Source organism: Piliocolobus tephrosceles, chromosome 7 (genome assembly GCF_002776525.5).
Source record: "Piliocolobus tephrosceles isolate RC106 chromosome 7, ASM277652v3, whole genome shotgun sequence".
In the NCBI taxonomy this organism is placed as follows: domain Eukaryota; kingdom Metazoa; phylum Chordata; class Mammalia; order Primates; family Cercopithecidae; genus Piliocolobus; species Piliocolobus tephrosceles.
In genome coordinates, this window is record NC_045440.1 from 9,370,215 (window position 1) to 9,390,851 (window position 20,637).

A 20,637-nucleotide genomic window follows, 5' to 3' on the forward strand; every position below is an offset into this window, starting at 1 on the left:
TAAAACATTCTTAATTATCAAAGCTTTTCCTGTCATAAAGCAACAATAAAACTAAAATACTGAAATGGGATTTTTATGCCAGAAGAATTTCAGCCTCTTTCCAAACAAAGGAAGAAAAAGTTCAAAGAGAGGGTATGTTCCTCCTAAACATTAACTTCACCAAGAGGCCTTGTGTAGGCTGCCAAGTTTTTATTTTTCCTCCATGGCTACTACAGTGATCATTCCAAATGAGTGCCTTTTTTCTTTTGATATCCCTTCCTAATTCATTAGCACACTAAAAAAGAACAGAGCCATCTATGCATTTTATTTTCCCTGTGGTATAATCACTAGGTGACCTTTCTAAGCCTTGCACAAAACGCACACTTCTTAAGACTGGTGCTGTCTTGGGTGCCACTTGGGGCTGGCAGCCCCGCCCCACAGGTCGGAGGGGCTTTGGAGGTGTGATTCATCATGCCCTGCCTCTGGAGTGTGAGCGCTGTCTGCACCCCACCAGCCATGAAAGTGCATGATAACCCATCATTAAACAAGCCAGGAGGGTGAGCAGGTGCAGGTAGGTGTGATTTGGCACAGGAAAACCACAACAAGGTGATTTTTGAAGTTTTATTTGCCTAAAGCAAGAGAAAACAAGCAAACAAGCTTAACCAGGTAACACACGCTTCAGAGGCTCCACAGCCAGGATTTCAGAACTGCTAGATCCCACGGCCCCCAAAGAGCAGCACGGCGGCTTCTCGGTGGCTTCACACAGACCGCCACATGCTCCACATGTCCAGGTGCTGCGCCCATATGCCCACACCCGTGCAAATGCTAGTGTGTCATCCGCCAACCCACTCTCTGTCAGGTGCCTGCCGTCTACCCTCGTGTAAACACGTTGTTCAGTCTTGTGGAAAATATTAGCTTTCTCCCTTAGATGAGTATAATCATCACCAAACGCAAAAATCAAAAGCACAATGTGTGATCAACTACCAGCCCACACAGGACGCCACTCGGACGCCGGCTGCTCCTCTGGAACAAGCACACAGCATTCCTGTCTCTGCCAAGCATATTTTCCCATCTCCAGGCCGGGAAAACGCCTTCACTGGCCTGGCGCCGAGGCAGATGCCGGGATGAGCTTGGGTTTGGCTTGCTGGGGTGGGGCCACGTCCGGGATCTTCTCCCCGTGTTTGTACACGCTCACCGTCACATCAATCTTCTCCCCACCGTACTTGTTCTTCACGTTGATGCTGTACTTGCCCGAGTCCTCAGAGGTCACGCCTTTGATGGTCATGCTGACGTACTTGGACTGCTCCACCTTCACCGAGAAGTGCTCGCTGAGCTCGATGTCCTGGTCATTCTTGAACCAAACCACTTCGGGGTCAGGGTTTCCAAACACCGTGCAGGTGAGATTCAAGGTCTTTGGAAGGAAGAGGTTGGTGGAGAAGGAAGAGTTAGGAAAAGGAAAGTCCTATCACCCCCTCAGACGGTGTGCTCCAGTCACACTCACTGGCACCCCTCAGACGGTGCGTCACACTCAGTGACACGTACTGGTCCTTCAATCGTTTGTTTAGCAACAAGACTTTATGTACATAAGCGCCACTCTAGACAGAGCAGCCAGAGGACATCAGGGAACAGGTTCACTGTTTTACAGGGGAGTTCATAAAAAAAACCAGTGAGCACATGTCCTATTTATTCTCAGCTTTTATCCATAGCCTAAGTCAATTAACTAATTTGAAAGTAATTTAATTAAGGTCTATGTTTTATAGTAGATATATCCGGCCTGCTCCCAAATTCCTTTCTGTTTAGACGTATGGGTCCCTCTTACCAGTTCCTCTGGCAGACCCCATGAATATATTGTCTTATAACTGGTAAACTGGAGGCAAAAAAAATGCATTCTTGAAGCTTAGTTAAAATATGCTTTCAGCCTAGGATAAAGTGAAACGATTGCTAATTTCTCAATTACATCCTAAGATGACATCTCAAGAGCTCTCTAGGCTTTTCCTTTAGCTGCTAAAGAAGAGGTCTATAAACTTTTGTCTTCTGGCCTAATAAAATTCTCTCAAGTATCTCTGTCCCTGTGACATTGAGTCAGACCCGCTGAAGCAACCAGAGAAGTATCAATTAGATATCAATAATTCTCCTGACAGGCAACAAATTGCACTCCAGTAAGCGGCTTCCACGATGTGTTCCACAGTGACCTTGAGAGTGGGAGCAGAGATTTTTTTCTTCCGTGTAGTAAAAGCTGTGTTGCTTCACACGGGAAGAGGGGGCCTGCACCTTCATACAGGCAGGCAGGCCACGGCAGTTGTGGCCGCCTCGTCCTGCACTTGCTCCTCTGGGTGAATGGCCACAGGGGCAGGTGACACCAGACCCCGGCAGACCCTGAGGGCCTAGAAACACCCATAGCCAAAGCACCTGCCTTGAGGTACCCAAGTGGCACGACGTGTTCCTGTGACCACAGGTTTGTGGATTCAGAATGTTACGCGATTCCTTCCTTGGAGAATACAGGGGTTATCCCCGGCCGTCTAGAAGGGGCAGGAAAGGCGGGGGGACTCTGGGTTCCCTGCAGGCTGAGTGAGGACATAGAAGCCCCTTGCTGGGTTCCCTCTGCTCTGCCCCAAAAGGAGGGGCTGCATGCACTGCACCTTGCTGACGCCCTGCCCCGGCCGAGTTTAGAATCCTCACCTTCCCTTCCATGATGGTCACCACATCAGGCAAGCCGCCAATCAACCTACCACGATCTGCAATGGGAAAGGGAAAGCGCCTCAGGTAGGAAAACATCTGCGGGACGTTCCCACGGAGCAGCGGCCGTGTAAGCAGCAGCGGGTACCAGGGTGAACGTGGGGGGAGTTTATGCTCAGGAGAGAGAGCACCAAAGAAAAAGATTTATATGTTGACAGTTGAGGGATAAGCCAAAGCCAAGGGAAGGTAGGTGAGGAGATAATAGACTCTGTGAAGGGCAGGGGGTGAAACACTCCAGAGGAAATGTGAGATAGGGGCTGGTCTTGAAGGGTGAAGAATTCACCAAGGACTGAAAGCCTGGAGAGCTGCGTGTGTCCGAGCTGGGCAGAAAGTGAAGGGGTCCTGGCCGTGCGTGGTGGCTCACACCTGTAATCCCAACATTTTGGGAGGCCGAGGTGGGCAGATAATCTGAGGTCACGAGTTAGAGACCAGCCTGGCCAACATGGTGAAACCCTGTCTCTACTAAAACTAAAAAACTAGCCAGGCGTGATGGCGGGTGCCTGTAATCCCAGCTACTCAGGAAGCTGAGGCAGGAGAATCACTTGAACCCAGGAGGCAGAGGTTGCAGTGAGCCAAGATCACGCCACTGCACTCTAGCCTAGGTGACAGAGCAAGGCTCTGTCAAAAAAAAAAGAAAAAGAGAGAAGAGAAGAGAAAAAGAGACAGGGAAGGGAGGGGAGGGGAGGGGAGGGGGAGGGGAGGTGGAGGGGAGGGGAGGAAAAGGGAAAAGGCCCTGGGTGTCTGGGCTGCAGATTCTGCAAGGGAAGACAGAGGACAGGAGTGAAGGTGGGGGCCCGCGGGGTAACTGGGCTAAGGCCAAAAGCAGTGCAGGGACCAGCAGTGCAGGACGTAGGGCTCCAGGACAGGGTGCAGTGTTGGTGGCATTGTTACATCAGGGTGGGGGGGTTGCTGGTTATTATTTAACACACAAAGTTGGTACTCTAAAATATAGACCTTTTTGCCCCACCCAAAATAATTTACCATCCTGGTTATAATCTAACAGGTACTTACTCTTCTCTGCAAAAGCAGCAGCTCTAAAAGTTAAAGGGGACAGAGAGGAGAGAATGAAAAAAGAGTATGAGAAAGTGCTTCCAACAAAATGTACAGCTGATAGACTCACTAGCGATGAGAGCAAAAGAAAGAAGGAAATACGCTGGCATTCTCTTAGAAGAACACGTTCAGATCACAGGATCCCAGCATGGATATCATCGCTTTTTCCTGATGGTTCCCACTGCCCATGTTGAGGTGGAAAATGCCCTATTATCCAGATGCTAAAACCCACAGAAAAGTTTAGCATTCCAGTTCACAGGTTGAAGAGAATTCTTTTTTTTCCCACAATTCACCAGATTGCACTGGAGACTTGAGATATTTTTGGAACTTGTCAGTTTCTGATCTATCTTGCTCATCCCTGTACCCAATCAACAAATGTTTATTAAATAAGCTAGCACAGGCCAAGGACTGTGGTCAGCTTTGGATGTGCAAACACTCGATCGTGCATCTGAAAACCCCGAATTTTCCTTAAAAAGTTGCTCTGTGTGATGTGCAGACTGATGATAATTGACAGCAGCAGCATTACCATCTTGGACTAGCATTGCCATTTTAAGTTTTCCTTGATTAGAAACCACCTAAGTCCAGCTCAAAAACATCAGCTTAAAGGCTAACGTCAGCATGACCATAAATCACAAATGACACCTCCAACCAGAAACATACCAACCTTGGGATAACCTACCCTCCAATCAAAAACCTTCCCACCCTTAGGTAGCCTCCCCTCCAACCAGAGGCATTCCAACACAATAAAACTCTCCTTCACACAGAAACACTCCTAGCCTGAACCAGAACCTTTAAATACCCTTAGTCTGTAAGAGAAAGTGCTTCTGACCGAAATCTGCCAGCAGCCCCACTCAGGTCTATTCTCCAAAATAAACTTGTCTTTGACTGTTAAGCTGCTTTGCGTATTTCTTTTCTCTTCTTCAACTCTTACAATAATGATTTTCAAAATCCATCTGGGGTTCTGACAACCCTGGACAGTCCGTTGATAAATGCATTTCTGGTTGAGGAGAATGCCCACCCCTCCACATTCTGCATTGCTTAAATTGCCACTTCTGTCCCAGGAATGGCTCTTTCTTTGGGTCATCCAGGCTTCCATACAGATTCCCACATGCAGCCAAACTGACTGGGACTCAACTGCCCCCAGGATGATATCACAGTAACCAAATACGCAAATCTTACTTGAGTTGCTGGAATTCTGCAAATGCTTCATCAAAAGCTGTAAGGAAATAGTTCTTATGTTAGTAACCATTTCAGTGTTCAGATTTTATTTATTCATTCAAATATTCTACCACTGAATCTGGTTCATGAAAACTGATATACTCAAAGAATGAATAAAGTGATTTTTTCATTTTCTCTAAATGAAAATCATAAATTCATATTGTCTCCTGTATTCATATCGTATTCCCTCCCTTCAGCATCTAAATGGATTTCTAAATAGAGATTGTTAAATGCTAAAGAAGAATTCTCTTACCTTGTCCAGACAGGTCGAGGGAGCGTTGATGGTTATCTTTGCCATCGAAAATCTCAAAAGTGTATTTTCCTTTATCCTTCTCCGTCGGCTCACATATCTGCAGCCAGGCCATCTCTTCACTTCCCCCGATTCTCATATGCTCACTGGATGAGATCTTAGCATCTCTTTAAAATAGCAACAGGAATGTATCAAAGTTAGGGTCTCCATGTCACATGCACAATGTCTACGGGGCAATGTCCTGCTGCTGTGACAGCCTTCTCTAACTTGCTGATGCCAATATCACAATAGATTATCCTGGCTGTTACGAATGTATTGACCATATCAGTAACTCAGATCTGAAAACCTTCAAACATTAAATGATACTTAATTTTCAAAGGTATATTATTATTTAATATATACTTGTCACAACATAATGGACTTAACATTATTCTCTACAGTATGGTAGTTCCTCAAAAAATTAAAGCTAGAACTATTATATGATCCATTAATTGCACTTCTCCGTAGATGCCCTGAAGAATTGAATGCAGGGTCTTGGAGAGAGATTGTCACACCCACATCCTTAGTAGCATTGTTCACGACAGCCCTGGTGGGGAAGCAGCCCAAGCGTGCATTGGTGATGAATGGATCAACAGACTGTGGCCCATAAATACATGAGGGAAATCCCAATGCCTGCTGCAATGTGGATGAACCCTAAGGACATTCTGCTGAATAAAATAAGCCTGTCACAAAGAGACAAACATGTACTCCTATGAAGGGCTTAGGTAGTCAGATTCACAGAGACAGGAAGTAGAACTGTGGGTACCAGGGGCTGGGGGAGAGGAACAGGGAGTGAGGGTTTAATGGGAACAGAGTTTCGGTTTGGGAGGATGAAAAGGTCCTGGGTGGTGGTGGTGGCTACACAATGATGTGAATGTACTTAACACCACTGAACAGTACCCTTAAAGATGGTTAAAATGCTAACTTTTACATTATGTGTATTATGCCACAATTTTTTTAAGCTTAGATAAAAACAAGGTGCTCATACCATTCCTGCCTTCTAAGATTCCCACATCTGCAACGTATAAGGCCAACCTGTTTACTGCAGACAAATGGGTATAAGTTATTTCCTAACATTACTTCAGTTTAGAGGGAGCCAGAGAGATTTGTGGAAGTCGTAGTCACAGGCACATGAAAACAGGACTGACTCTCAGGGCCACACAAGAGCTGGAATGTGGACCCGTTTCTCTCAGGCACCAGCTCCAGAATAGCTGGAACTCGGGGAAACGGGCTGTGTCAGTTGCACAGAGAGCCAGCTGTGGTGCTTGTGGCATCTTTCATTACCCTTACCGGCAACCAAGAATGCCTTGAGTTCCATCAGGAAAAAGAATTCTCCAGCCCTCCTCACCATCATAGCCTTTTTCTCTGTTATTCTTTCCTTCAACAAATATATCTTAAGCCTATAATAAATGCACAGCTCAGGCCAGGTGCAGTGGCTCATGCCTGTAGTCCCAGCACTTTGGGAGGCCGAGGTGGGAGGATCACATGAACCCAGGAGTTCGAGACCACCCTGGACAACCAAGCAAGACTGTCTCTACAAAAATACAAAAATTAGCCGGGCATAGTGGCAAGCACCTGTAGTCTCAGCTACTCAGGAGACTGAGGCAGGAGGACTGCCTGAGCCAGAGAAAGTCAAGGCTGCAGTGAGCTGTGATCACACCATCACACTCCAGCCTGGCCAACAGAGTGAGACACTGTCTCAAAAAGTATATATGTAAAAATAAATGCTTGGCTCTGTGTCCTGGTCTCTGGTGGTGGTGCTGGCAGTGTGTGTCAGAATCGAGTCTGTCCAGATATAAAGTGGGAGCTCCATGAGGGCACAGCAGGATCCTGGTGCACACTAAGCCAGAGAGGACGAAACGGCTGCTCCCAGGGATGGTTTTGTGAGATTGGCTTCAGCCTGAGACTTAGCGTCTCGGATCCTGGACAGAGAAGGAGGATCTAACGCTGCCCATGTGGGGTTGTTTTAGGAATCCAAGAAGATATGATCAACATCTATTGAAGCAACTCTGGAACATAATTGATACACATTTGTCTACAATAATCAGGTCGGCCTCCCCTGTTGCCGATGTGGGACGAGCTCGTGCTGCCTTAGAAGGCAGGGCAGTGTGAGCACTTTATTTCTACCTAAACTTTTAAAAATGGTGTTAGAATGCACATAATGTAAAAGAGACCCCTTTAGCCCTTCACAATATGTTAATTATCTCCCTTTTCCCATGAGCTGCCCCTCCCCGGAAAGAGGCAGGAGAATCGGACCGGGCAATCCTTCAGGACTCTCTCAGTCCCACACCTGGAATTCTGTACGTTGCTGACCCAGGAGCCTCACAAAGGCTGACCCCGCAACAGAGCCCCATGCTCTGCCCAGCTGCTCTCAGTCCACAGTCAGCACGGGCTGCGCGGGGAGCGGGAGAGGGAAGGAGAAGCGATAAGGCCAGGACCCCAGGACCCCAGCACTCAGGAGCCAGAGAGGGCCAGGCCAACAGTGCCATGTTTGCAAGCTGCAGGCTGGCGCTCACGTTCCAGGCAACATGGACTCGCCAGGTTCTCCATCCGTGGTGTGGCCCAGGGCAGGTGAGCATCAGTGGCCACCCCAGCCGTCCTGTGAGCTCACAGCAGGTCGCTAGTACTAAAGTGATTGATGGGCCATTCCAGCACTCAGACCTACTCATTCCTGTGTACAAAAGGGAAATTAGACTTTACACGGTGATTCTCAGCTCTGCAGAAAAGAAAAACCTTGCACAGAATATATACCAAGCAGTGGATTAGCCAGTCAATCCCAAACCCTAGCGTGCGGGGAGCAGCAAGAAAGCCCATCTGTGCAGAGACCTGAAGGTAAAGAGACACTGGCACCCTGTAGAGACATCACAGCTTGATTAAGAAAGACTTCTTTATCCCCCCCCACCCCCCGCCCGTATGCACTTACAGCTGAACACTTTACAGATCAATCAGCGGATTGGAAATTACAGATTAGTGGGGAACTGAGCCCGCTGGAATCACTTATTGACTAAATGTACCCCATCCAAGGAAACGGTTCAACAAGGGTGTGGAACTCTTCTGGTCAGAGTCAGAAAAACTTGTTTTGCCAACACCGATGGGCCTTAGTCATCTTGTCACCTTCTCTTGTTGGAAATGATGAGGGTCCAAGTTCTATCAAATGCGTGCACACACACAAACCAGGCACTGCCAACTTGGCTATATGTGCTTCCTGCACACACAAAGACCCATGGGGCAGGATTCCAGCCTGAGACTCCACACACCAATAAGGCCCTCAGTCCTGCCCAGACCCACCCTGCTTCCCTGCCCTGCAAAGCCTGGACGCTGCTTGGGGACTTGTGATGAGCTCCCTGCTTGTGGATAAGGGGATGATTTTTGTCATGCCTGGTGTCTTGAATCCTGCACCAAACGGTGTGTTTGTGCTGACGCTGGTCAGCCTCACCGAGAGGACGCAACAATCGCTGCCGCCCTGTGTGAGCTCGTTCCCCTGTGAGCTCAATCTCCCACACGCCACATGGGTGTTAGGGAGAAGACAACGTTTTCTTGATCTCCATTAACTCAAATATGTCTTCTTCAAAGAGCTAAATTAGGTGCCAAACTGTTGTGTCCTAGATGTATAGACGAAGATGTTCAAACCTCTGCTCTGTGTGTGTGTATGTGTGTTTGTGTGTGTGTGAGAAAGAGAGAGAGACTAGAATTTCTTCCATGGGGTAAAACTGCAAACAGCCCCGAAATCTCACTGTTTGGACCTGGAGCCACGAAGAAAAGCTAGTGAAGTTTCCACTGTATCAGCCACATCGTACACAGCTTTGTCCAACAGGTGAAATTCACTGGGCTGCTAAGTCACCTTGCAAATGCTTCATGAAGTGGTGGCATTTTAGCATTTGCGGCGTTTATGTTCTGCTGGACTATGTCCCATTCCAATGGTGATCCGTTCTACTCACACAATTAGCAACTTGCTTATAGACAAAAGAAAGATAACTTTATTTTGATATAGGTGACAAGGGAAAAAGGTACACCTTCACACGAGCATTCATAAAATAGCTGTAAATGTGTCCAACCGGCCTCCTGGCTTTGGTGTAACTGGACACACTGGCTTGGCAGCAGTGAAGACAAGGGCCCCACTGCAAACAACTGCTTCACTGGCCTCACGGTGATGGCCTCACGTTAATGGCCCTAGGCCTTTGGAGTGACTTATCATTCAAGTTTCACTTTTAAAAAGTGACCCTCTACTTCAATGAGAGATTCTTTACAACAGCCACACAATTTGGGGAAGGAACACTTGAACCCAAATCTCAGCCAGTGACAAAGGGTAAAAACCACTGTAATGAAGGAATGGTGTCCACTGAACACCAGATCACACACTGGCCCACTTGGTGCCCTTCTGGGACCCCACATGCTTCTGGCCCCACCTCCTTCATCACAGCTGCGGCCTCCACTGCCACCCCGGGATCTGGGTAAACATGCACGCAGGCAAGATGCCCTGAGCCAGGACCCCACAGCCTGCAGCTGGGACACTACCCTTCCCTGAGCTGCAGCTGCAGAAAGGTAGCTGTGAGCCTGGGATCAGGAGCCTGCCTTAAACCCCAATCCCAGCCTCGAGCTGCCCATGTTGGTGTTCTGAGCCTGGCTTCTCTTGCATCACACACACTTCTCTTGGACTGGGTTCTAAGTCTGTTCCCTCAATATGACTCAGACAAAGTCACTCACAGAACATGGACAGCCATTAGCAGAGGCTCCTGCTGTACCTGATGTCTGCAACCCTGGCTGCTCACCTGGAGGGCAAATACTGGTTTCCAGCTTCCTACTCCCAGCTTCAGGGTCTCACCCTAGACCCCACGCCCTCTCATTTGGCTTCCCCTGAATGAGCAACTTAAAAGAGGGCCAAGCATGTCCTAGTGCTCAAAAATAGCTGTTCATTTCTTTGACTATCTGGTTGCTGAATTAATTATAACTGTTGTCTTACCTAGACAATGACTTGGACATACAGGGATTTTAAAAGTATTATTATTGTTGTTTGAGACATAAATGAGCCAAAATATGACAAAACCTCTTCTTCGTATTACTTGATTACAAAACATGACCAAATTCCTTCATTCCAAACTAAAGTGAAAATGGTTTGTATTAATACAAGACAGTGGAGGATAGAAGAAAGCACACGTTTCTGCTCCTTCGTGCAAAAGCAACCAGCAGTTCGGTTGCCTGTGACAGGGTAGGTGGGAAGGAGACAGGTAAGGGGCCTGGGGGCAGGTGAGCAGGGAGGAGGAGAGAAGGTCTGGGCTCCAGTTCTGTAGCTCAGACTCTTGCAACCACACTGCCTTTCACATTTCCCAAAATAGATGAGGAACATCAGCTTGAAAGCAAGGGGAACCCAAAAGAAAATACGAACAGTAACAAACGAACGTAACTATGTTGCAAATGAATTGCTTATCACCCAGAACACAAAGAAATACAGCAGCTTTGGAAAGCTATATTTTGATTTGATACTGCATGGCTAAAGATGAAAGGAATTAATTGCAGGAAACACTGAACTCTAGTTTGCACATTTCTTTCTCACAGAGATATGAGTTACTAATTCTGAAACTGCTTGATGTAAATACTAGGATTGGGAAGAAAAAAAAAAAACAATAGATGAGAGCCAGGCTTTTCCCTGGGGAACCGAGTTACAGCTCAGGAAAGGGGCAAGGCTTGAATGAAGCCTGTGGAGTTGGACTGGACTGGGATCCTATCAGATTCTAGTAAACAGACGGTGAGATGCAGAAGTGGACACGGATGTACAAGTGTGTGTCTCCGCGTGCACGCACATGTCACCCAGTCCTGTCTCCAGAGCGTGTAAGACCTGCGGCTCCCTGAGACATTGACAGTCTCTGATGCCACCCTTGGTCCAGGAGCCAGGGCTTCTGGGATTGTAGAACTGGGGCAGAAAATACAAGACGAGTTGGGAATGTTTTACGGACCCAGAAAATAAGGCACTGCTGCTAAGAAGACACAGGCACGCACGCTGGAGCAAGCAGGTGACAACCGGAAGGAGCTCCCAAAGGCCAGAGCTGGAACAATTTGAGCAAAGTCACAGCTCACAACATAAAATCAGCATCCCTGAGTCCAAACGGATGCGGCCAAGCAGCTGAATGAGGAGGTACACAGAGGAGAGGCCAGCACCTCCCAGCAGAACAAACATAGAAGGAAGAGGGAACTAGAAAATTACCCTCTACCCAGCCCCTCAGAAATCAGTGCTGCAGGCCAGATTCACTGCTGAACCTCAAATCTCAGCACACAGGTCTGCAGAGGGACAAGAGACTTGCCAAGTCCTAAAGTATTTACTAATTACCAAGGGAAAAATAATAACGTTCCCAAGAAGAGACAGGGCAGACATTGCCTTAACCCAGTGATCAGATATCAGCATGGCTTTTGTTGTATTCCAGCTAAAACTGAGTCACCAACCCAATCATGGGAAACACCAGGTAAACCCAGACGGAGGGCATGCTTCAAAGTGACAGACAGACGGCTTCAAGGCACCCAGGCCAAGAGAGACAAGGAGAGCCTGAGGAACTGTCCTAGACAGGGGGAAACCAGGAGCCAGGACACCTGATTGCAACATGGGACCTGAGATTCAACACGAGAACATGGAAAAGGGCATTCCTGGAAAAACAGGTGCAACCAGAACTGGTCTGTAGTGGAGTTAATAGCATTACATCATCATTCAGCTCCTGGTTTTGATGGTTATAAGGTGGCTAGACAAGACGTTAACCTCAGGGGAAGACGATGGAGGATATAAGGGAACTCCATACTTTCTTCCCAACTTGTTTATGAGTCTAAAATTATTTCACAGTGAACGATTTAGAAATATTATATATTTGTAACTGAATATTATATATAGTAAAATAAATGGTTGGAACTAACACAAGTACAAAAATCTAAAAACTAAGCCTGAGATCAATAGTGGCTGACAGACCAGGCGTGGTCGCTCACGCCTGTAATCCCAGCACTTTGGGAAGCTGAAGTGGGTGGATCACCTGAGGTCAGGAGTTTGAGACCAGCCTGGCCAACATGGTGAAACCTGGTCTCAAATAAAAATACAAAAATTAGCCAGATGTGGTGTCATGCGCCTGTAATCCCAGCTATTCGGGAGGCTGAGGCGGGAGAATCACTTGAACCCAGGAGGCAGAGGTTGCAGTGAGCCGAGATCACGCCACTGCACTCCAACCTGGGTGACAGAGCAAGACTCCGAATGAAAACAATAAAAACTAAAAAATAATAATAACGACTGACAGAGGCAGGTAGATGGAAGCACAAGAACAGAGCTGGAGCCTCAGAGGCAGTGCTTCCGTGGAGTCCACTGAAGGTTGTTATTGATGATAGCCCTGAGGTTTCAACAGCACTGTGGCGTCGGAGCTGGAAAGGCAGACTTTCGCTCTTCTCAGTGTGGTCTGACATTCAAGTGAACTCCACCTAGATCTTGCTCCCCTTTTGAAGGGAAATGTAGATAAAACGGGAAAATTCCCAAAAGCTAGGAAATATTTGCTTCTAGGCTGGAGAAGACAGTATTGAAGAATGCAGACCTCCTTCGGGAAGAGCCTCACAAGACAGGACAGCCTGCGGGGACCTTAACATACCCAGCAGCCTTTAGCTACTGCTGTCTAAATAGTGAACATCAGAACACATGCAGAGAACGGGAGATGCCCTGTGCTTTCTGAGAGGGGACTGGACACACCTGGAGCTCCCACCCCTGCAGCTGTCCCGGGCCAGGACTGCAAGGCAGCCCACACGTAGGCTGAAGCCACGCCCAGGCCAGACGGAAGGCCCCATCACCGGCCCAGCCCTTCCCACTGGAGACACGGCCAGCCACGGCCCCTCCCACCCTGTGGACATAAGGATGAAGATGTGCCAGGGAAGGTGTCTGGGGTGTCAGGCAGGCATCTCTCCTCCCAGTTAGTTCAATTTAGTTGAGATTTTAGGAGAGCATTTACAAAGTCAGGCTCTGTGTGTGAAATCTCCTGAATTGAATTAAAATACACATTTGCAGTTTGAAGCATGCTCTTATTTTTATGCCATAAAGACACTGTGGGGCATGCAAGGTGGCTCATGCCTGTAATTCCAGGGTTTTAAGAAGCCAAGGCAGGAGGATTACTTGAGCCCAGGAGTTAGAGACCAGCCTGGAAAATATAGCAAGACCCCGTCTCTACAAAAAATCTAAAAATTAGCCAGGCACGGTGGTGTGCACTTGTGGTCCCAGCTACTCAGGAGGCTGAGGCAGGAGAATCACTTGATCCCAGGAAGTCAAGGCTACCATGAGCTAGAATGGCACCACTGCACTCCAGCCTGGGTGACAGAGCAAGACTCTGTCTCAAAAACAGAGACAGAGAGAGAGAAAGAGAGACTGAAATTTCTTTAGTTTTTGAGATACTTTCAAGACTTCAGTGGTCAATATGTTAAGAATCTGAGATCTAGCCATGTCTAGATGATATATTAATCTCACTTTTGAGTAGGAGGACAAAATCTCTTTTCTGAAGAACATTTTTGCTGAATTCCTCTTTGCCTGCTTCTAACTCATGTTGAATAATTTCCAACCTTCCCTTAAAGTGACATCTTCTATAGCCTCTGATGTATTACTCAGCATTTTTAACTAAAGAACAATTGTCTTTGCTTATGTCTGCATTTCACAAAATTCTCATTGCACTCTATTGATTCCATGTCACCCATTAACACAAAATATTCCAGGAGCCACAGCACCAGTCTTTGGCAGCTCCACTCCCTGGCTTCATAGGTTTTGTGAAGTGAATTATTTAGCTTTAAATGGCTAAAGTATATTTCAACAAATTTTCCAACAAATTTTCGTATTATTCTTTTTTTCCAGTTGCCATCTAGTAAGAACGCATTTAGTCATCAAGCAGTGAATTACAATCACACATAATGGCTACCTGATATAGTTTCACGTTGTTTAATAGCCAAATAGTAAGAAGTTAAGGTCTTAAAGTTATAGTTTAGTTATAAAGGTGCTAAAGAAATGCCTGTTTTGTTGTATAATGAATTTGTTTGCGGAAGAGAAAACAGAAATAATGTTACTTTTACAAGTCTGTGGAATTTACAGTAACACCTCCTTCCCTTTTGGTATCTAGGGATGCTTTCTACTGATCCAGGGTCACTGAAGAGTCAGATGCATGAGCTGTGCCCCGATCTGCCTGCCTGTCCAGGACCCATCTCCTCCAATGGGCTTGGAGCTTCCTGGGAGAGCAGTGATTAGAACCAGACCAGCCAGCATTCTAATCCCTGCTCTTTCACTTAGTAGGCTGTGACTGACAAAATGACATGTTTCTCTCCCTGAACCCCAGTTTCCACATCTATAAAATGTGGGTGTAAATACCTAACTTACAGGGCATTTGTGAAGATTAGATAAAATAACGTGTGTTGAATCTGTAACACAAAGTACCTGCTTGCTAACACTAACACAACCTATATCTACACACACATTTCCTGTGTGTTCACACACATACACGGGGCATGTGTTTAATCCTGTGTGTGGACGTGTGTTTAATCTCTGTACCCCCCAGACCCAGCACAGTGCATGGCCTGTACTACAAACCACACAAGGCTGAAGAGGGGGTTGGCCTCTCCCAGAAGATGAACATGTTTACGACGGATGACAGGACACACATTACAACTGTGTACAACTTGCAGCAAGACAATACGCTATAAATAACAAGGAAGCTCAAAGATGCTGATGATTAATTCTCCTTTTCCAGGGGAAGGTTTGATTCAGCTAGAGACATAGATTTACTCATTGTCCTACAAAATAAATCCTGATAAACAATTATATCACAAAAACACACCAGAGTTCCAGTCCTGTAAGCTCCTGTTATCACAGTCCTTTTAAAAAAGACCCTGCCTTTAATACACTTTCCTAACAAATCCCTTCACGTGGGATCTATAGGGACTTCATTTGAGTTTGAATACCAGACTAGTAAACTTAAAGACGTGCAAGATTCCAAGCACGGATGTACTGACTCCATTACAAGATGAAAGCATAGTATATCAAAATTGAAATAGGAAAAAAAGCTAAGAATATATATGCTTTCAACACTTCAGTTTACTTACAAATACAGTCACCTAAGCAAACCAGTGACACTAGGGGCGTTAATATTTGGGTGCCTTGACACCATCAAATAATTGGCCTGAACACGTTGTCCTTTGGAAAGCAAAGAGATCAATAAAAAGCCACCATCCCTGCTCTGTCTGTCCTTCCCACCCACCTGAAGTCCACTTTTATCTGCGGTGACGTCTAAGGGGTTGGTGACCCTGATGCGAGTCCTGTTTTTGGGGACTCCTCAATTCAGCCAGTGGTTTGCCTGGTTGTTTCAGATGTTGGCTTGTGCTTTGGCTGGGAAGAAACCAGATGCCCCGGGCAGGGCAGCAGGGACCTGCCCAGTGCTATGGATTGCATGAGAAGTCTCTGGTAGTTTTCTCAGTGACCCGTACCAACCCAGAGAAGCATGAAATACAGAAAACCTTGCTGGGTCTTCAGACTTGGTCTTGTTCTCTTCCTTTTTTAATTTTAATGATTGGGCTTGTTTTGGTCCTTTTACTTTTTATCAAATCTAGTGGGAATCCAACAGACTGGAAATTTGAAGTCTGGTTTCTACACATTATTTATTAGTTCTGCCTCAGCTCTCTGTTCGCTTCCAGAGAAAATGTGTGTTACTAGCAAAGCCACCTTTGGTGACTGAGACATTGGAGAAATTTGTCTGTAACACTGTCAGGAATTTCACCTCTGCCTCCTTCTTCCACGTCCTCCCCACTGCCGTGAGGGATCCCTTCCCTAAGCTAAAAGTTGTCATCATTGCTTAAAATTATAAAATTTTGAGAGGAAATGGCAGTGTCTTGATGTTCCCCAGGGAACGCCTGGTCCCAGCTGTGCGCCCTGGACAGCCCCATCTACAGCACGGCTTCCATCGGCTGCTGTCACACTTACTTGTGCTGCCAGTTTACTTTCATTTCTTCTGTAAAATACTTCATGAAACACTGAAGTCGTATTCCTTCTGGGGTGCAGAGTATCTTCAGTGGAGAAGCAGATTTCCCTGCAGAAAATAAAACATCCTCAGATCTAAGAAAAGGAGTGCTTGCTGTATGATCACAGAAGGCGTCGCTGCGGTAAGCCCTCCTGTCCCCATCTGCAATCCTGTTCACACGTGTGTCTCTCATAAAGTTGGCCAGCCACAAATTCTTATACTTTATTCCTATGCTGTATCCATTCATTAAACAAGCTCTTACCATGCTAGAATTATCTGAAAGCTCTTTGCAGAACACTGTGAAAGACACAGAACTGTCTAAAAAGATTCAGCATCTGCCCCTCAGCAGCTTTGCTTAAGAAAAGGAGGCAAAGTAACAACAGCGCATGGCAAATGCTACGTCAGTTGACCCTACGCTGAAGTATTGTAGAAAATCCACAAAGGATTTAGCACGACTCTTTCAGGTGGCAGTCCAGGAGATGGAAGCACCTCGGTTGGTTCTTCAAGACCAATGAAGCTTGGGTCAGAGGAAGGAAAGCAGAAGAAATCCCAGAGGCCACAAGAAAATGCAAGAAACGAGAACACATAGTGTGCTTGGAATAAAAATGCAGACTAATTCGATTGAGGTAGGTCATCTATGGGTCAGATGTCAGCAAGGAGAAGATAAGGAAGTAGCACTGATGAACACAGAAGCTCTGAACTGGGTAGAGATTGTTATCAGATATTCAACCTTTGGAAATTTACATTCACATACAGTTACCTAGAAAACTAGATTTACATAATTAGCACAGATAATGGAAAATAAGATGGTCACCAACTGTTGCGGAGGATATTGTAGCAAACAGCGATTTTAAATAGTATTTTTTCATTTTAGTAAGCAACTTGAAATTTATAGTATATTAAAATTATTCTTAGTTTTCTACGTATCGTGCTCCTAGGTGTTCACTCAAATAACATATTCCTAAATATTGAAAGAGCCTTGGCTGGGCGCGGTGGCTCAAGCCTGTAATCCCAGCACTTTGGGAGGCCGAGACGGGCGGATCACGAGGTCAGGAGATCGAGACCATCCTGGCTAACATGGTGAAACCCCGTCTCTACTAAAAAAATACAAAAAATTAGCCGGGCGAGGTGGCGGGGGCCTGTAGTCCCAGCTACTCCGGAGGCTGAGGCGAGAGAATGGCGGGAACCCGGGAGGTGGAGCTTGCAGTGAGCTGAGATCCGGCCACTGCACTCCACCCTGGGCGACAGAGCGAGACTCCGTCGCAAAAAAAAAAAAAAAGAAAGAGCCTTTTCTTGCCCAAAGATGTGCACTGTACAATTATTTAAAGTAACGAAAACTCATTAATTTCTCAATAGAAAAGAGCTTAAACCATGATATTGTGATTCATGAAACAATAAGTAATTATTTCAAAAGTTAATGTGAATGTCACATCTATATAAAACAAAGAAAATTATTATAAAATATGTGGGGGGAAAAAACAAAAAATGAACGCTGTTTGTGACTCCAACTATGCAAAGAAATAAAACCAAAATAAAAACGCTCGTGATAGCGAAGCTCTTTGTTTTCCTTTTATCCTTAAATGCACATGAGGAAAGAAAGAACATCAACCAAAACTAAATAAATAAAGACCCCTTCCGTAACAGAGTTGGGGAAGAATGAAGAGATCGTGCGTGAAGCTCTCTGCGGCTGCGTCACCGCGTCACGCCAGGGCACTGCCTGCCTGAGGCTGCGTCACCCCGTCTCACCATAGTACTGCCGCCTGCTGCTACGTCACCACGTCACACCATAGTACTGCCTGCCTGCGGCTGCGTCACCACGTCACACCATAGTACCGCCGCCTGCGGCTGCGTCACCGCGTCACCTCGTGGTACTGCCGCCTGCGGCTGCGTCACCGCCTCACACCATAGTACTGCCACCTGCGGCGGCGTCACAGCGTCATGCCGACGTACTGCCTGCCTGCGGCTGCGTCAAGCGTCACACCACGGCACTGCCGCCTGCGGCTGCGTCATCGCGTCATGCCGAGGTACTGCCGCCTGCGGCTGCGTCACGGCGTGACGCCGACGTACTGCCTGGCTGCGGCTGCCTCACGGCGTCACACCACAGTACTGCCGCTTGCGGCTGCGGCACCGCGTCACGCCGAGGTACTGCCTGCCTGCGGCTGCCTCACAGTGTCACACCACAGTACTGCCGCCTGCGGCTGCGTCACCACGTCATGCCAAGGTACTGCCTGCCTAGACCTCCACACTTCTCTAAACCCCGCTAGTCCACTGCAAGGGAGGAAAGCACCCAGGAACCCAAGGGACAACAGGGAAGGAAATGGCCGACTTTGAGCCCATCCCCAGAGCTTCCGGAGGTAGAGGGAGGGGCATGAGGTCTAGGGAACTGTGCGGGGCTAAGAAAGCCAAGAAGTGCCCAGGGAATGGAGTGAGCCCAGGACTCGGAGGGTCCCTGCATCTGGGCCGGCTGCAGACAAGAGGGTTACTGAAAATCTGTAAGAAGCAGAGATCCCTGACCACCATCTCCCCTCCCCAGTCAAGTGGGACTCTGTTTCCTCTACCAGGAGACAGCAGTTCACCCTTCAAGGAATCATAACTTGAAAAACAGCTTGGGAACTGGGTGAAGTTAACAGACTGCAGAGCCATATTCCCCTACCCGACCCCCTTCCCTCCCCTCAAATTCGCTGACACTGATTCATGAAACCAACACCACCCTAACCAGGCAGAACACGGGAGGGTCGGAGCAGCCTGAAAGCAAACCACAGAGACCAGAAGCAGCTCCCCCAGCCTCCATCAGCCTCTCCCAGTACTCCCCCATCCTCCCCCAGTGTTCCTCCAGCCTCTATCAGCCTCTTCCAGTGCTCCCCCAGACTTTTTTAGCCTTCCCGCAGTGCTCCCCCAGCCTCCATCAGCCTCTCCCAGTGCTTCCCTAGCCTCTATTAGCCTCCCCCTGGGCTCCCCCAGTCTCCATCAGCCTCTCCCAGTGCTTCTCCAGCCTCTATCAGCCTCCCTCAGTGCTTCCCCAGCCTCTATCAGCCTCCCCCAGTGCTCCCTCAGCCTCCATCAGCCTCTCCCAGTGTTTCCCCAGCCTCGATCAGCCTCCCCCAGTGCTCTCCCAGCCTCCCAGGGCTCCCGTGTATGAGTCTGTATGCATTGGTGTATGAGAGTCCACATAAGTGTGTGCCCATATGCGTATGTGTGTGTATGAGTGTGTGGGCATCAGTGTGTGAGTTCACGTGTGAGTGCATGTATAAGTGTGTGTGTGTCGGGTGTGGGTATACTGGTGTGTGTGTGTGTCTGTGTATGAGTGTGAGTGGGAAATCGTGTGTGTGAGACTGCTGTGTGAGTGTGGGGATGTAAGTGTGTGGGTGTGAGTGTGTTGACAACGTGGCTTCCACCTCTTTCATTCTGATACGTCAGGGAGAGACTACGGCCCACGGTGTCCGGTTTCCCATGAGAATAAAGGTTCCCTAGTGATGTGGGAAGTTCTGGGCCTGTCCCCTCTGTCCCTATCCAACTCCCAACATAATGTGTATGTCCTCTCAGTGGCTGCATCTCTGCCTTGAGGTGACGAGCACACAGTGAGGACTCTGCCTTTTACATTTGCCTTATACACACTCACTCTTCAAGACCTTCTGGTCAGTTCTGTTATCCGTGAGTGACCCTTGGGCACATAATGAGATATTTTAACACAAAATAATTTCATGAGTATAAGAGTAAAGCCACATTTTTACTACCCAAAACAATCTAAAGATTTAGTGCAATTCTTATCAAAATTTCAATGTTGTTTTTCACAGAAATAGAAAAATAATCCTTGGCCAGGCACAGTGGTTCAAGCATGTAATTGGGGAGTCTGCAGCAGGCAGATCACATGGTCAGGAAATGGAGACCATCCTGGCCAGTGTGGTGAAACCCTGTCTCTACTAAAAATACAAAAAAATTAGCTGGGCATGGTGGTGCGTGCCTGTAGTCCCAGCTACTCTGGAGGCTGAGATAGGAAAATTGCTTGAACCTGGGAGATGGAGGTTGTAGTGAGCTGAGATTGACCCACTGCACTACAGCCTGGCAACAGGGAAGGACTCCATCTCAAAAAAAAAAAAAGGAAAAATAATCCTAAAAGTCATATGCACTCAGGAAAGCCTCTAATAGTCTAAGCAATCTTGAGGACAAAGAACAAAGCTGGAGGCATCGCACTCCTTCATTTCAAAATATATTATATAGTTACAGAAACCAAAACAGCATGGCACTGACATGAGAACAGACAGATCAGCCAATGGAACAGCATAAAGAGCCCAGAAATAAAACTAAACATTGATGGTCAATTGGTTTTCAACAAAGATGCCAAGAAGATACAATAGGGAAAGACAGTCT

General features: G+C 47.1%; 1 protein-coding gene across 1 annotated transcript in view; it reads right to left on the reverse strand.

Annotated features, from left to right (window-relative positions):
- Nucleotides 1-595: 595 nt before the first annotated feature.
- MYOM2 (myomesin 2) overlaps nucleotides 596-20,637 on the reverse strand; it is a 99,049-nt gene continuing 79,007 nt past the window's right edge. The window contains exons 32-37 of the mRNA XM_023219091.2: nucleotides 16,233-16,338; nucleotides 5,237-5,400; nucleotides 4,945-4,981; nucleotides 3,727-3,749; nucleotides 2,659-2,714; nucleotides 596-1,390 (exon numbers count right to left, since the gene is read on the reverse strand). Coding sequence (XP_023074859.1) covers nucleotides 1,073-1,390; nucleotides 2,659-2,714; nucleotides 3,727-3,749; nucleotides 4,945-4,981; nucleotides 5,237-5,400; nucleotides 16,233-16,338 — 704 coding nt within the window. The 3' untranslated portion in view covers nucleotides 596-1,072. The remainder of the gene's footprint in view (nucleotides 1,391-2,658; nucleotides 2,715-3,726; nucleotides 3,750-4,944; nucleotides 4,982-5,236; nucleotides 5,401-16,232; nucleotides 16,339-20,637) is intronic.